At 44.6% G+C, this 17513-nt stretch overlaps 1 protein-coding gene across 1 annotated transcript in view; it reads left to right on the top strand.

Moving 5' to 3' along the window:
- Positions 1–17513, top strand: part of LOC137093389 (voltage-dependent T-type calcium channel subunit alpha-1I-like) — a 100816-nt gene that overhangs the window by 27683 nt on the left and 55620 nt on the right. Inside the window, 2 exon segments of the mRNA XM_067458201.1 lie at positions 9395–9507; positions 10031–10164. Of these exon segments, the coding sequence (XP_067314302.1) occupies positions 9395–9507; positions 10031–10164 (247 nt within the window).

The raw sequence follows: 17513 nt of genomic DNA on the forward strand, positions 1-17513 counted from the left end.
GCATGTGTGAGTGTGTCCATGTGTGTGTGAGTATGTCCATGTGTGCGTGTGTGTGTTCATGTACATGCATGCATGTGTGTGTGAGTGTGTCCATGTGTGCGTGTTCATGTACATGCATGCATGTGTGTGTGTGTGCATGTACATGCATGTGTGTGAGTGTGTCCATGTGTGCGTGTGTGTGTGTTCATGTACATGCATACATGTGTGTGTAAGTGTGTCCATGTGTGCGTGTTCATGTACATGCATGTGTGTGTGAGTGTGTCCATGTGTGCATGTTCATGTACATGCATGCATGTGTGAGTGTGTGCGTGTTCATGTACATGCATGCATGTGCGTGTGTGTGTCCATGTGTGCGTGTGCGTGTTCATGTACATCCATGCATGTTTGTGTGAGTTTGTACATGTGTGCGTGTGTGTGTTCATGTACATGCATGCATGTGTGTGTGAGTGTGTCCATGTGTGCGTGTGTGTGTTCATGTACATGCATGTGTGTGTGTGTGTGTGCGTGTGTGTGTCCATGTGTGCGTGTGCGTGTTCATGTACATGCATGCATGTGTGTGTGAGTGTGTCCATGTGTGCGTGTGTGTGTTCATGTACATGCATGTGTGTGTGAGTGTGTCCATGTGTGCGTGTGTGTGTTCATGTACATGCATGTGTGTGTGAGTGTGTCCATGTGTGCGTGTGTGTGTTCATGTACATGCATGCATGTGTGTGTGAGTGTGTCCATGTGTGCGTGTGTGTGTTCATGTACATGCATGCATGTGTGTGTGAGTGTGTCCATGTGTGCGTGTGTGTGTTCATGTACATGCATGTGTGTGTGAGTGTGTCCATGTGTGCGTGTGTGTGTTCATGTACATGCATGTGTGTGAGAGTGTGTCCATGTGTGCGTGTGTGTGTTCATGTACATGCATGCATGTGTGTGTGCGTGTTCATGTACATGCATACATGTGTGTGTGAGTGTGTCCATGTGTGCGTGTTCATGTACATGCATGCATGTGTGTGTGAGTTTGTACATGTGTGCGTGTGTGTGTCCATGTGTGCTTGTGTGTGTTCATGTACATGCATGCATGTGTGTGTGAGTGTGTGCGTGTTCATGTACATGCATGCATGTGTGTGTGAGTGTGCCCATGTGTGCATGTGTATGTTCTTGTACATGCATGCATGTGTGAGTTTGTCCGTGTGTGTTCATGTACATGTACATGCATGTGTGTGAGTGTGTTTGTGTGTCAGTGTGCATGTGTGTGTGTGTGTATATGTGTGTGTGTGTGTGTGTGTGTGCGCGTGTTCATGTACATGTGTGCTTGTTTGTGTGTGTGTGCACGTACATGTACATGCGTGTGTGTTTTTGTGTGTGTGTGTGTGTGTGTTCGTGTACATGCGTGTGTGTGTGTGTGTGTGTGTGTGTGTGTGTGTGTGTGTGTGCGTGTGTGTGTGTGTGCCCTTGTTTATTTTTCACTTTGGGGACCAAATGTCCCCTTAAGGATAGTAAAACCTGAGATCACCAGCCAGCGGTCCCCACTTTTCAAAAGGCTTATAAATCATACAGGATACGTTTTTTTGAGAAAGTAAAAATGCAGAATGTTTCCTGTGATGGGTAGGTTTAAGGGCAGTGTGTGTGTGTGTGTGTGTGTGTGTGTGTGTGTGTGTGTGTGCGCGCAGCTGGAGGTTTATTGAGGTCTGTTGAGATGCTGATCGTCTAGATGTTGTGTGATATTTACATAATGATTTTTGTTATTGTACTCTGAGCTGCAGTGATCTCTCTGTGTGTGTGTGTGTGTGTGTGTGTGTGTGTGTGTGTGTGTGTGTGTGTGTGTGTGTGTGTGTGTGTGTTTGGCTGGTAAATGTCATGTTAACAGCATCACAAATGAAGTGATTAACATCTGACTTACCGCTGAAATACAACACACGCAACAAACAAACACTTAACGATGTTAAAAACGCTGCTCTGATCATAGACAAACGGAGACATTAGTAGTGTGTGTACTGTGATTTTAACGGTAAAAAACTGAAAATATCTGTCATGGATTTGCACTGAATTGATTCTCAAAAATATGGAATAAAGTGTGTTTTGTATCAGTTCAATACGGACTTTTATGTGTCAAATAACGGACGATTCCGTATTATTTATATATATTTATATATAACTGGAACATCACACACTGAAGACAGATGGAGATGAACACGTGATGCAGAAATGACTTCACCTCTCCGTCTTGTTTAGACTCCTGTATGTTCGTTAACGGTGAGGTTGAGCTCATCCGTCATTAGCAGTGAATTTTCTCTCGACTCGCTTCACTTTATTTTCGTTTCCAATTTCTTTGTTCTATTTTTTGCCGTTGCTTTCAATTACGACCCACAGCAGATGTTATTGCCATGGAGATTGAGAGAACACACACACACACGTTTGTTTTTGTGAAATATGGGGACATTCCATAGGCGTAATGGATTTCATACTGTACAAACTGTACATCCTATCCCCCTACACTGCCATCACACACACACACACACACACACACACACACACACACACACACACACACACACACACACACACACACACACACACACACACACACACACTCAGCGTTGACTCAAATTTTAATCGGTGTGTGTGTAGGTTAGTTCTTTAATCTGAAGTTGTTAACAGTCGCCAGTGTTTCTATATTGTCATTGTTAGTCAGATATTCATCACCGAACATACATAAATATACTCGTGTTTGTCATCTGGTGTGAAGGGATCGTTTCAGTAATAATATGGAGAGACAAGTATAAAAGTCCTCAGTTTTGTCCTTCAGGTTTCTCTCACGCTGCTTAGTTTGTAATGTAAAGCCGGAGCGGCTCGTGGAGTGTGTTTAACTGTGAAGGATTACAAGACACCTGACAGACCGCAGCAGGAATCAAAGGGAAGCGGCTCACCTGCACACACACACACACACACACACACACACACACACACACACACACACACACACACACACACACACACACACACACACACACACACACACACACACAGACACACACAGACACACACACACACACACACACACACACACAGATGAGAGAGATCTGAGCGTCAGATGAATGCCACCGCTGACAGAGAACACCAGAGCAACGCTGAGAAACACTCATTAGTGAAACAAATCCCTTTACTGGGACTATTTATAATGCAATTAACCCACAACACACTCAGGCATGCAAACACACACACTCACGCGCACACACAGACACACACACACACATGTAAATGCACACACACACACACTACACAGACATGCACAGAACCATGCAGAGACCGTGTGCACACACACACACACACACACACACACACACACACACACACACACACACACACACACACACACTCTCTCTCAAACACAAACATACACACACACACACACACACACACACACACACACACACACACACACATACACACACACACACACACTTTCTCACTAACAAACACACACTCACACACACACTCTCTCACACAAACACACACTCTCTCACACACACTCTCACTCAAACACACACACTCTCTCACACACACTCTCACTCAAACACACACACTCTCTCTCACTCACTCTCACTCAAACACACACACTCTCTCTCACTCACTCTCACACAAACACACACACTCTCTCTCTCTCACTCAAACACACACACTCTCTCTCACTCACTCTCACACAAACACACACTCTCTCTTACTCAAACACACACATTCTCTCTCACTCACTCTCACTCAAACACACACACTCTCTCTCACTCACTCTCACTCACTCAAACACACACACTCTCTCTCTCTCACTCAAACACACACACTCTCTCTCACTCACTCACACACTTACTCTCACAATTTTTTTCTCACTCACACACTCTCTCTCTCTCTCTCTCACACACACACACACACACACACACACACACACACACACACACACACACACACACACACACACACACACTCACCCTTTCTATCAGAAACACTAGAAAAGGCCGTGTCTTCACCACTACGCTCCTTTCAGACAGAAATGTTATCTGTGAGGATCTCCAGTCAGGCCTTAGACCGTATCATAGCACTGAGACTGCTCTCCTCAGAGTTACGGTGTGTGTGTGTGTGTGTGTGTGTGTGTGTGTGTGTGTGTGTGTGTGTGTTTTAGACCGTATCATAGCACTGAGACTGCTCTCCTCAGAGTTACGGTGTGTGTGTGTGTGTGTGTGTGTGTGTGTGTGTGTGTGTGTGTGTGTGTGTGTGTGTGTGTGTGTGTGTGTGTGTGTGTGTGTGTGTGTGTGTGTGTTTTAGACCGTATCATAGCACTGAGACTGCTCTCCTCAGAGTTACGGTGTGTGTGTGTGTGTGTGTGTGTGTGTGTGTGTGTGTGTGTGTGTGTTTTAGCCCGTATCATAGCACTGAGACTGCTCTCCTCAGAGTTATAAATGATTTACTCTCATCATCTGATCGTGGTTGAGTCTCTCTATTAGTGTTCCTCCATCTTAGCGCTGCGTTCGACACCATCGGCCACAGTATTCTCCTGAATAGACTCGAGTTATGTCGGCGTTAGTGGAGCTGCACTGGCATGGTTTAAACCGTACTCATCTGACCGTATACTAAATCAACTCTATCATCTCTATCACTGATCAACTATAACACTGATCGGCCAGCATTGTCTCTCTATGATAAATTAAAATAAGCTGATAACATCACTGTTTACTCCAGAACGACTGTACAGCCAAATCTAATTCTGCTGCAGTATTGTCCTGTTTAACACTGAAGCTGCTCTGACACAATCGGCACTGGAGAAGAGCGATAGAAATAAAGATGAGTTGACTTGACACACTGCGTGTTGTTAATTGAATGCGAGTACAGTATGATTTGAATGTCAATCACACCGAATGTAGTGTGTCTTCCAGATTCATGCTCTGTATGTAATCACAGTCTTCGTTTGATTGGTTTATCCAGTGTGACAAATCCCAGTTAATGATCTTTCCATCATTCCTGATATGATCTCACTGCTAAAAGTGAAGACATTCAATTGGATTAAATATTTCTACTTTCACTACTTTCAAATATTTCTCTTTTCTGAGCTACTTTCCTGCAGCTCAACCAGTAGAGCGTGGCGCTAGCAACGCCAAGGCCATGCATTCGATTCCCAGGGAAAGCAACAATTGACAATAATGTAAAAAAAAAAAAAAAAAAGTAGCTTGAAATGCAATGTAAGTCGCTTTGGATTAAAGCATCTGCCAAATGCATAAATGTAAATGTCAATATGCAAAATTGGTCATTTCTATTCAACAGCACCTTTCGAACTCTTCAAACCGGAACACGTGAGTTAATGAACCCTAACTAATCTGGCTTTAATTTGAATTTCCTTGCAAATTATAACATTAAAATATATTAAATCCATAATTTTCATCATACACTGCAAAAAATGCTCTTCTTAATCTGTATTTTTGTCTTGTTTCCAGTCTAAATATCTAAAAATTATTACATTAAGAAACATTTATAGACAAGTACACATTATTGTCTTGTTTTGGGGAAAATAACTCAAATGAAGAGAGTTTTTGCTTAAAATAAGATAAATAATCTGCCAATGGGGTGAGAAAAATAATCTTGTTTTCTGTTTGAATTAAGATTATTTTTCTCACCCCATTGGCAGATTATTTATCTTATTTTAAGCAAAAACTCTCTTCATTTTTGATATTTTTTCCCCCAGAAAACAAGCAAAAATATCATATCATTTTACTGATCTAGTAAATGCATGTTGATTTAAGAATATTTAGATATTTGGACTGGAAACAAGACACAATTTTACTTCGGTTTAAAAAGTTGAGTGTGAGTTAAAGTTCAAAACGTATTTTGTGATATATTATTACCATATTATTTTGGAAACTGATACATTTTATCATTCTTTGAAGAACTCCATTTATGAGAGATATAATCTTTTGTAACATTATAAATTTGACTTTTGATCAACTTAATGCATCCTTGATGAGTAGAAGTATTAATTGCTTAAAGCCTTGCCGTATTAATAAGAATAGCACAGGCTGTATAGCACCTGTAATGCAGCTCAAAGTGCCTCTGAGTAAATATGATCTTATTGTTTTATGATATTATTATCTTCCACTGCAGGAACAGATGAGGTTCAGAGTCGGTGATGAGAGTTTGTCTCTGACACACACATTAGTTTTATTTCATTTGTGTTCTTTCTGCATCTCTCCGAGGACACGCTCGTCTCCGGCACTTTTTTCCGTTGCCACGGCAACAGGATGGGGATGCTCCGGGGTTTTGTTGCCGTCGGCAGCGGGAGAGAAAAGCCCATTTAACTGCATCAATCAGGGAGTCGCCGCGGAAATGATCTATCGCTGCACATCGCTATTGTTTTATTCATCTTGAATCAGAATAACTCTGATGACGAGGGGCGGGGCCACCTGTCACTCACATGAGATCAGCCAATAGCAAACCACAGCCATCCAATCAGATCCCCACAGACACAATCAAGCCCCGCCTACATTTGTTCTTGTTTGTGAAGCGATTAACAATATATACGGTACAGTAGCTTGTTTGCAATCATCTGGTTCTGATGATGCGCAAAATTCAGATGGAGGGCAGGAGGTGAAAAAATAGAAGATGAGATGGAGGACAATCCGTAATGTGCTGTTTTAGAAAGCTTTAAACAGAAAATCACCCTCTGCTTCGCGTCGGGGTCCTGATCACTCTGAAGGGGTTTATTCTGCGATAACATCCGGCTGGGTGGACATTATCCCGCTTATTACACGGCTACTCGTCTCAAGTAAATTACACACTAAATATTGTCTTGAGATTAAATATTTTATTAGCTCTTACGCAAAGCTTCCACGAAGAAGAACAGTTCCAGACTGCTTTAAGCCTTTATCTATTGCTGCTAAATGTTGAGAATGAATGCTGAAAGGGTTAGTTCAGCCAAAGATGAACCCAAGCCTATGATTTACTCACCCTCAGGTCATTATAGGTGTTTATGACATTCTTCTGTCAGACAAATACAATCAGAGTTATATTTAAAAAGCCCAGGCTAACGTTAATCCCAGCAGTAGTTGGAGCTGTTTCTGAAGTCCATTAAATGCAGCTGTCCGTCAAATAACGCGCTCCACACGACTCCGATGGGTTAATAGAGCCTTCTGATTCCAATCGATGCGTTTGTGTCAGAAAAATATCCATATTTAAAACTTTATAAAGGAAACCCGCCTTGAAGTCTTCCAGTGTAACCCACGGCTGTTTAAGCCACAAGATGGCGCCAGCGTTAAGCACAGAAGTAGAACCGGTCAAGATAACTCACAGTACCCGGATGAGCGGTGTGTGTTATCTGGAAATAACACACCGCTGGAATGCGCGATTGACCAATCAGAATCAAGTATTTCACAGAGCCGTGTAATAAAATCATGATATCATACCGTTTGAAATAAAATATACACCGGTATTTTTACAGTGCATCCCCACATCACATGCAAACAACCTGAAGAGAACCAGAGCGAAACCTCCAGCAGTTTGAGGCGATAACTCTTCTGACGTCGGTCAGCACTGATGATGATAACTCCATCTTGTCCATCAGTTGTGTTTACATCACCACATCATTTCACACACTGCTTTACCCAAAGGCCAGGCTTCAGATTTCTGTTTTTCATTCCTCTGGATGTTCCATCTCCATTATAAGCACATTTTCTCCGGTGTTTTGCTGAACCTTCATGTCCAATCAATCTCCGCTCGCGTCTCCTGCCATTGGTCATTTTGGCAGGGCGTTGAGTAAGGGCGCTGTCATTCATCACCGCGCTCCGTTGGGAAAGGTCACACTATAAGAGCCCTCAGTCGCGCTCAGGCGAGTGTGTTTGGGTCGGAGGCAGAATTACAGCTTACTGGTGGATCTTCTTACTAACGCTAGAATCAAACGCTGATGACAGAAGATTTCTGTTCAGTATTAGTATGAATGGTTGTTTATTGAAATTATCTGTGGATATATACACTATATTGCCAAAAGTGTTGTGCCGCCTCTACACACACACGAGCTTCCCATTGTTAACCCGTGGTGTTTAATCTGGAGTCGGCCCACCCTCTCTAACAGCTCCAGCTCTTCTGTGTGTGTGTGTGTGTGTGTGTGATGTTGAACACGCGTGTGTATCTCCTTGACTCCGGTGTGTGTGTGTGAGATGTTGAGCACGTGTGTGTATCTCCTTGACTCCGGTGTGTGTGTGAGATGTTGAGCACGCGTGTGTATCTCCTTGACTCCGGTGTGTGTGTGTGTGATGTTGAACACACGTGTGTATCTCCTTGACTCCGCTGTGTGTGTGTGTGATGTTGAACACGCGTGTGTATCTCCTTGACTCCGGTGTGTGTGTGTGTGATGTTGAACACGCGTGTGTATCTCCTTGACTCCGCTGTGTGTGTGTGTGATGTTGAACACACGTGTGTATCTCCTTGACTCCGGTGTGTGTGTGTGATGTTGAACACGCGTGTGTATCTCCTTGACTCCGGTGTGTGTGTGTGTGATGTTGAACACGCGTGTGTATCTCCTTGACTCCGCTGTGTGTGTGTGTGATGTTGAACACACGTGTGTATCTCCTTGACTCCGGTGTGTGTGTGTGATGTTGAACACGCGTGTGTATCTCCTTGACTCCGGTGTGTGTGTGTGTGATGTTGAACACGCGTGTGTATCTCCTTGACTCCGCTGTGTGTGTGTGTGATGTTGAACACGAGTGTGTATCTCCTTGACTCCGGTGTGTGTGTGTGTGATGTTGAACACGCGTGTGTATCTCCTTGACTCCGGTGTGTGATGTTGAACACGAGTGTGTATCTCCTTGACTCCGGTGTGTGTGTGTGTGATGTTGAACACGCGTGTGTATCTCCTTGACTCCGCTGTGTGTGTGTGTGATGTTGAACACGCGTGTGTATCTCCTTGACTCCGCTGTGTGTGTGTGTGATGTTGAACACGCGTGTGTATCTCCTTGACTCCGCTGTGTGTGTGTGTGATGTTGAACACGAGTGTATATCTCCTTGACTCCGGTGTGTGTGTGTGTGTGATGTTGAACACGCGTGTGTATCTCCTTGACTCCGCTGTGTGTGTGTGTGTGTGATGTTGAACACGCGTGTGTATCTCCTTGACTCCGCTGTGTGCGTGTGTGTGATGTTGAACACGCGTGTGTATCTCCTTGACTCCGGTGTGTGTGTGTGTGTGATGTTGAACACGCGTGTGTATCTCCTTGACTCCGGTGTGTGTGTGTGTGATGTTGAACACGCGTGTGTATCTCCTTGACTCCGGTGTGTGTGTGTGATGTTGAACACGAGTGTGTATCTCCTTGACTCCGCTGTGTGCGTGTGTGTGATGTTGAACACGCGTGTGTATCTCCTTGACTCCGCTGTGTGTGTACGTGGTTCGAGCGCGTCAGTATGATGGTCATCCTGCTGAACTGTGTGACGTTGGGGATGTATCAGCCCTGTGAGAACATGGACTGCTCTTCTGACCGCTGCCAGATCCTGCAGGTCAGTCGGAGACGATCCGGATCTCAATGAGCCGCTCACTCTAATCACTCGCCTCAGGAGATCTCAGGACATTAACCATCCCATTAAACACAAACAGCTCCGGGAAAATCAATGTTACGTTGTCTCAATTTTTTCCAGAGCTGTATATTCACACTGCAAAAAATGCTCTTCTTCCTCAGTCAGTTTGTCTTGTTTCCAGTCCAAACATCTAACAATTCTTAAATCAAGATGCATTTACTATAGAAGTGCAATGGCACACTTTTTTTTCTTGCTTTCTGGAAAATAAAATCAAAATGAGTTTTTGCCTCAAACAGGCAAAATGATCTGCCAATGGGGTGAGAAAAATAATCTTATTTCTGTTTGAAATTGTCTTTTCTTTCTTGACAAATATTCTTTTTCAAGAATATTTAGATGTTTGGACCGGAAACAAGACAAAAATACTGAGTAAGAAGAGCATCATTTGCTGTGTGTGTGACGGTGTGTGTGTGTGTGTGTGTGTGTGTGTGTGTTTTTTAAACCCCAGGCCTTTGACGCCTTCATCTACATCTTCTTTGCGCTGGAGATGGTGGTGAAGATGCTGGCTTTGGGGATCTTCGGCCGGCTCTGCTATCTGGGCGACACGTGGAACAGACTCGACTTCTTCATCGTCATGGCCGGGTGAGACGCGGAGAAAACTTCTTTATCTACTTAAACCCCAAGACCGTTTTTTGGGATTTCCACCTGGATTTGGCCGACCCAAATTGAAAAGCCTCCCATACACACACACAGTGGTCTAGGTTCAAAATATTGGTGTCATTTTACAGGAAACCCTTTAAAGTTACATAAAACACTGCTAAAGTGATAAACATGTAAGTATATGTTGTGTAAGCTGTTATAACCCCCCCAAAAATTTGGCTCTTTTTTTCATTTTTTAATGCATTTTTGAAAGTGTGTAACTCTAGGACCCTGCAGACACTTTGGGCTGCTTCCACTAAACTCCGAAAAAAAGTGGAAAAACGAAGTTTGTCTGTGTCATGATGATGCAAGATTTATTCAAATGAGTCTGAAGGGATGACCCCCCCCCCCCCCCCACCACACACACACACACACACACACACACACACACACACACACACACACACACACACACACACACACCATATACAGTGATATAAATGCAATATCCCAGTGTCATTAAATTAATTATACATGACCAAAGTTTCTGCAGGGTCCTAGAGCACACAGGGCCTGAGTTACACACTTTCAAAAATGAATTTATATAAAAAAATCAAAAAGCGCCTACTTTTTTGGGGGGGTTATAACAGCTTAGACAACATATACTTACATGTTTATCACTTTTAGCAGTGTTTTATGTAACTGTAAAGGGTTTCCTGTAAAATGACACCAACATGTTGAACCCAGACCACTGTGTGTGTGTATGGGAGGCTTTTCAATTTGGGTCGGCCACATCCAGGCGGAAATGGCACCAGAGTAATTTAGTGTAAATGCATTACTTTGTGTAAAACAAATGCCAAAGTGATGCATATCTACACAAAATAGAGTCCTTTATAAACAAATATGGCTGTAGTGTCTGTGACGTCACCCGTAGGATTCTGATAAGCCGTTCTGAAGCGAAAAGTAGAGGCGAGCTGGGCGTCGCCATCTTGTGAGCGAGCCTTTGCGTGTCACTCCCGGATAACATAAAATGGGCAAAAAGGCGGGATGTGGGCGGGGCTTAGGTGACCCAATGACTATAGACGGCGGATAAATGGCTAATTCACCTGTCACTCAAAGTAACCACGCCCTTAATTATGCAGAACTTTAAGGCTTTATATAATGTAAACGAATGAGTTATAAAATAATTCACCCCCTCACAGTCGTCATGAAGGGCTAAATTAGCCGTATAGACCAAAACCACAGTTAGTCCCAGACTGTAAACATGTTTTATTCTGCTGAAAATTTGGGCACTAAAAATAATAAATAATTGTAATATATAAATAATTTAAAAAGCGTGAGAATAGTGCCATCTGGAGATGTTATAAACCACAAACTAGTGTAATGTCATGGCTTACTCAGCTCCCTGATGCATAACTTTTTGTTAGAAAGGTTTTGAATTATTAAATCAAATATTAAACCTTTAGTAGAAAGCGAACACATGGAAAGCATTTTTGTTACTCAGTTTTTGATTGGCAATTAAAAATCGAACAAACTAAGGAATGTATAGTGATAATTCAGAACACTTTAATACAAAGCGCTCTCGGTCTGCGTTCTGCATTAGGGCTGACTGATGTTATTTCACACATTTGCAAGATCTTGTTCTGTTATAATTACACTGGTTTATGAGCTTCATGGTTTTACAGCATTGATGTGTTTCTGATCCACTTCTGTTACGCTGACGTGTGTGTGTGTGTGTGTGTGTAGTCTGTAAGTAAGTGTGTGAAGCAGGGCAGATGGAGATCTTTAATAAACACATGTATATGAATAAGTTAGTTTAATTGTGTGTGTGTGTGTGTGTGTGTGTGTGTGTGTGTGTGTGTGTGTGTGTGTGTGTGTGTGTGTGTGTGTGTGTGTGTGTGTGTGTGTGTGTGTGTGTGAGTGTGTGTGTGTGTGTGTGTGTGTGTGTGTGTGTGTGTGTGTGTGTGTGTGTGTGTGTGTGTGTGTGGGCATGTTTTTGTGACATATGAGGACACAAATGTGTATAATGCCATGGGTATGACACAGGTATTACAGGAGAGGGTGAAATATGAGGACATTACCCATGGCCCCACTTTACAAAAGGCTTATAAATCACACAGGAGGAGTTTTTATGAGAAAGTAAAAATGCAGAATGTGTGTGTGTGTGTGTGTGTGTGTGTGTGTGTGAGTGTGGAGATCTTTAATAAATGATGTTTCTAAAAAAACTAAGTTCGGGAGAAGCACGTGCAAATGATCTACCTAATCATGATGTCATTCCAACCAGCTGTCAACAATCAGTAATCATCATGTCTACCAATCAGCTCAAGTAGAGGATCACATAAATAGCCAGTCAACTCACCAATGTTCCTTGACAAAGTTTGCAGCATTCTGGCAGGTCACTTTTTCTACCCACGCTGTCAACATGGCTCCACATGCTGCTTGAAGCTATGCTACAATGCTAAAAAACTTTCCTTACAAATTCCTAAGCTACCTAAAGCCCCTTTTGGCCGATTTTCATCAGCATTCTTTCAAACCAATGGCTCCTCAACATCACGGTAAAAGAATTCCTGTTTTTTCCAAAGTGTAATGTGGTCTTTGCCACAATTCAATCAATGAGGAGTCAATTGTTTGAGCAGCGCTCAGACACTGTAAAGAGTGCACACTGCACAGACTTGCAGCAGGACAGCTACAACAGCTCCTGTCCCAAGAAATAGAAATGTATCTTAAATAACATAGTTCCGGCACGCATCAAGCTTTGTTGTGATCTTGCTGCCTCTGTGTACAACAGACAGAAACTTGTCACACACAAAGTGCATTTGCCGTGGTGATAAACAATAAATTTACTCGCTCGCAAAGCGAATGAATGTATCGTGAGGCTAAGTAACTTAAATGTTGACAATACAGCATAATGATTATTTAAGCCATCTTATATTTTGGAGACAGAAACATACATCACATCTTCCTAATTGTGATTAAACTTTTGAATGTGGCGCCGTGTTGCGTTCAGAATATTACAGTTTCAGAGCATTTACAATCAATGTATGGCGCCAAGTTCTTATGAACCAGGACTGTTTTCTTTAATGTGATTATATTGTAATGTTGTATGCTAAATTTAATAAGAGTTGGACCCAAATAGGTCTCTTTCAAAATAAGAGTCCCATTATGGTTTTACAAACATGCTTTTCCATTTTGTTCCATCTAACTTTTCTCCACCACAGAAGCAGTGATGTTCCATCTTCTCCCACAGGAGCCCAGTTTCTCTGGCTAATCTTTTTCTCCTCCGCGCCACAGCAGCGCTGTTATCTCTGCTCCCGCAGGAGCTCAGTTTCTCCGGCTATTTTTCTCCTGTGCCACAGCAGTGCTGTTCTTTCTGCTCCCACAGGAGCCCAGTTTCTCTGGCTAATTTCGCCAGTATCCATAACAGTGTGTTTCCTTTTGCTACCACAGGAGCTCAGTTTCTCTGGCTAATTCCTCCAGTGTCCATAACAGTGTGCTTCTTTCTGCTCCCACAGGAGCCCGGTTTCTCTGGCTAATTTCGCCAGTATCCATAACAGTGTGTTTCCTTTTGCTCCCACAGGAGCTCAGTTTCTCTGGCTAATTCCTCCAGTGTCCATAACAGTGTGCTTCCTTCTGCTCCCACAGGAGCTCAGTTTTTCGGGCTAATCTCTTCTCCACTGCTGTAGCAGTGCTGTTCCCTCTGCTCCCACAGGAGCTCAGTTTATCTGGCTAACCGTTTTTCCACTGCTCCCACAGGAGCTCAGTTTTTCTGGCTAACCGTTTCTCCACTGCTGCAAGCAGTGCCGTTCCCTCTGCTCCCACAGGAGCTTGGTTTCTCTGGCTAACCGTTTCTCCACTGCCAAAACAGTGTTGTTCTTTATGCTTCCGCAGGAGCTGAAGAAAATTGGTCCTACCCATTGCAATGTTTGAGAATGAAATTTATCCATCTGACGAAGGTCCTCTACAGCATTCCACAGCTGCAAGGAGCACCACAACCCAACAAGACACCGTGACTGAATCTCCAGCAACACAGCGTGGCCGTCGGCCCAGCCGAGCCACATCCCGTACACCGAGACGCAGAGGCTTGCCATCGCCTCCACCTTCAAGACATCCACCATCTCCAGCTTCCTCCTACTCCTCAGTACAACCTACGATTCCAGCAATAGAGAAATGGACCGTACTAGGGTTTAGACAAGTGCTAATCAGTGTCGAGGATAATTTTTCCAGAAGAATTAATAAAGCCAAATTATACAACCTGTACGTGTCACTTCAAGCAGCTTCTCCATCTCCAAAATCCACTCCACCTTCCAAAACTACAAACAGATCAAGGAAACATAAGGATCCGAACTCACGCTCTCAAAAGACCCCTTCTCCCACAGAATTGGTTCTTCCTCGAGCACCAGGCCACTGCAGCAGGCCCTCAGCTAGCCCGGGCCGCACCCCAGTTCCAGCCACCGCTGCCATCGTCGCCGCCACCCAGCCCAACTCATCTCTCTGCTCCGCCGAGCCAGAGACCGTGGGTGTTTTCCAGCATTGCACCCCAGGTTACAATACCAGTTTCCTCTGCCCCAGGCAATCCTTTAAGCGTAAGTACGCTTCCGCCAGCAGCTCAAGCTTTGTATCACAGCCTTTTCCTGTCACTTTTTCTAACCCCTTCCCTTGGCCTGCAGCCCCACCATCAAACTCTAGCGCGAGGCTGCCTCCGCTAGCGGTGCAGGCCCAGCTGCTTTTTGTCCTCCTTAGCTTTCCTCTTTCCCCTTTTTCCCATTCCTTCTTTGTCGGGGACCGACTGAAACGAGAGGTTGCCTCCGCAAGCGGTTTTCGGCCCCTGGTTTTCTATCCGCCTAACACTTTTTCCCAAACTAGTGCTCCATTCACTCTGTTTTCTGCAACACAGATGCCCTTCCCGCCGAATTCTACAGCCTTGGAACTGCCCCCTGTCGCCAGCAACATTAGAGCACAGATCCTCACAGAAATTCAGGCTGTTGGCGCCAGAGGCGGACCCATTCCCATTCCCAACCCCAGTACCAAAGTATTGAGAGCTAATATTCCCATAAACCACCCATTGAGACCCCTCATTGACGCTTCTCTCAATTCCATCCTTCAAGCTGTTTCCCCCAGAACCCTTCAATCCTACCTAACTGCATGGAAGTGTTTCAAGTCTTTTCACTCCATATACAAGCTGAATTTTCCAGATTATTCTTCGCTTACCATCACTTCATTCATATCTTATCTCAACAGCACCAAGAACCTCCAAGTCAGCTCCATCAAGGGTTATCTAAGCGGAATTCAATTTTTTCACAAACTTGCGTTTGGTCTGCCCTCTCCAGAAATATCCAATTCACAAACATCCATGCTCATCAAAGGCATCCAAAAGACTCAACCCACCCACCCAGACGCCAGACAACCAATAACTCTAGATATACTTACCAAATGTATCTCCACCCTCCGCCGAGGATACCACTCCACCAATACTGCCCGCACTCTGGATGCAATGTTCATATTGGCTTTCTTCGGTTTTCTCAGAAGCTCAGAAATTACCATCACATCCACCTTCAACCCAAAGCTTCATCCTACAATTTCAGACCTAGCAGGGCTAGATAACGAAACAATCTCTTACTTCATCAAACAAAGCAAGACGGACCAAATGAAAAAAGGGCATTCCATTTACATTTTCAACCTTCCATCACCAATCCAGCCGTATCAATCCCTTTTAGCCTACCTTCATTTCAGAAGTTCGCAGACTAAACTTTTCTCTGAACCACTCTTCACAGACGATGCTAACCGCCCTGTCACACGTTTCTGGTTCCAAAAACACCTCAAGTCTATACTGATTCTATCCGGCATCTCAGCAGACAACTTTTCTAGCCATTCATTCCGCATAGGTGCAGCAACCACAGCTGCTCAAAAAGGTCTCTCCCAGCACCAGATCCAAAAACTTGGTCGCTGGTCGTCAGAGGCTTTCAAGAGCTACATCCGCTCCAATCGCTCCCACATCAAAGAAGCCCAACAGACCCTCATCAGCTAAAATTGTTTCAGCTTCAGCTTTTTTCCATACACTCAATCCTACAGGATCACCACATCCGCTCCATTTCAACATCACCAAATTCACTAAGTGAATCGATAATATTCACTGCCGTAGCAGCATCTCTCCAGTTACTCCCGCAGGAACCCACCTCAAATTTCCACTGCCGCAGCAGTGTTATCTCCTTCGCTCAAACAGAAGCTCAGTTTTTCCATCCAGCCGGCTCTCACTGCCACAGCAGTGTTATCTCCTCCGCTCTAACAGAAGCTCAGTATTCCCCATCCAGCTGGCTGTCACTGCCGCAGCAACGCTATCTCCTCTGCTCTAACAGAAGTTCAGGATTCTCCATCCAGCTGGCTGTCACCGCCGCAGCAGTGTTAACTCCGCTCAAACAGAAGCTCAGGATTCTCCATCCAGCTGGCTCCCACTGCCGCAGCAGTGTTAACTCCTCCGCTCCAATAGAAGCTCAGTATTCCCCATCCAGCTGGCTGTCACTGCCGCAGCAGTGTTATCTCCTCCGCTCAAACAGAAACTCAGGATTCTCCATCCAGCTGGCTCTCACTGCCGCAGCAGTGTTACCTCCTCCCCTCTAACAGAAGCTCAGGATTCTCCATCCAGCTGGCTGTCACTGCCACAGCAGTGTTATCTCCTCCGCTCCAATAGAAGCTCCGTATTCCCCATCCAGCGGGCTCTCACTGCCGCAGCAGTGTTATCTCCTCCGCTCTAACAGAAGCTCAGGACTCTCCATCCAGCTGGCTGTCACTGCCGCAGCAGTGTTATCCCCTCCGCTCTAACAGAAGCTCCGTATTCTCCATCCAGCCAGCTGTCACTGCCGCAGCAGTGTTATCTCCTCCACTCCAATAGAATCTCAGTATTCCCCCATCCAGCTGGCTCTCACGGCCGCAGCAGTATCTCCTCAGTTCTAACAGAAGCTAAGCTTTCCATCCAGCTGGTTCTCACTGCCGCAGCAACGTTATCTCCTCCGCTCTAACAAAAGCTCCGTATTCTCCATCCAGCTGGCTGTCACTGCCGCAGCAGTGTTATCTCCTCCGCTCTAACAGAAGCTCCGTATTCTCCATCCAGCCGGCTGTCACTGCCGCAGCAGTGTTATCTCCTCCGCTCCAATAGAATCTCAGGATTCCCCATCCAGCTGGCTCTCACTGCCGCAGCAGTATCTCCTCCGTTCAAACAGAAGCTAAGCTTTTCCATCCAGCTGGTTCTCACTGCCGCAGCAGTGTTATCTCATTCGCTCCAGCAGAAGCCCAGTTTCTCCAACCGACTTTTACTGCAAACAGTGTCATCTCCTCCGCTCCAACAGAAGCCAGTTCCT

The sequence above is a fragment of the Pseudorasbora parva genome, chromosome 12 (assembly GCF_024679245.1).
Source record: "Pseudorasbora parva isolate DD20220531a chromosome 12, ASM2467924v1, whole genome shotgun sequence".
NCBI lineage: Eukaryota > Metazoa > Chordata > Actinopteri > Cypriniformes > Gobionidae > Pseudorasbora > Pseudorasbora parva.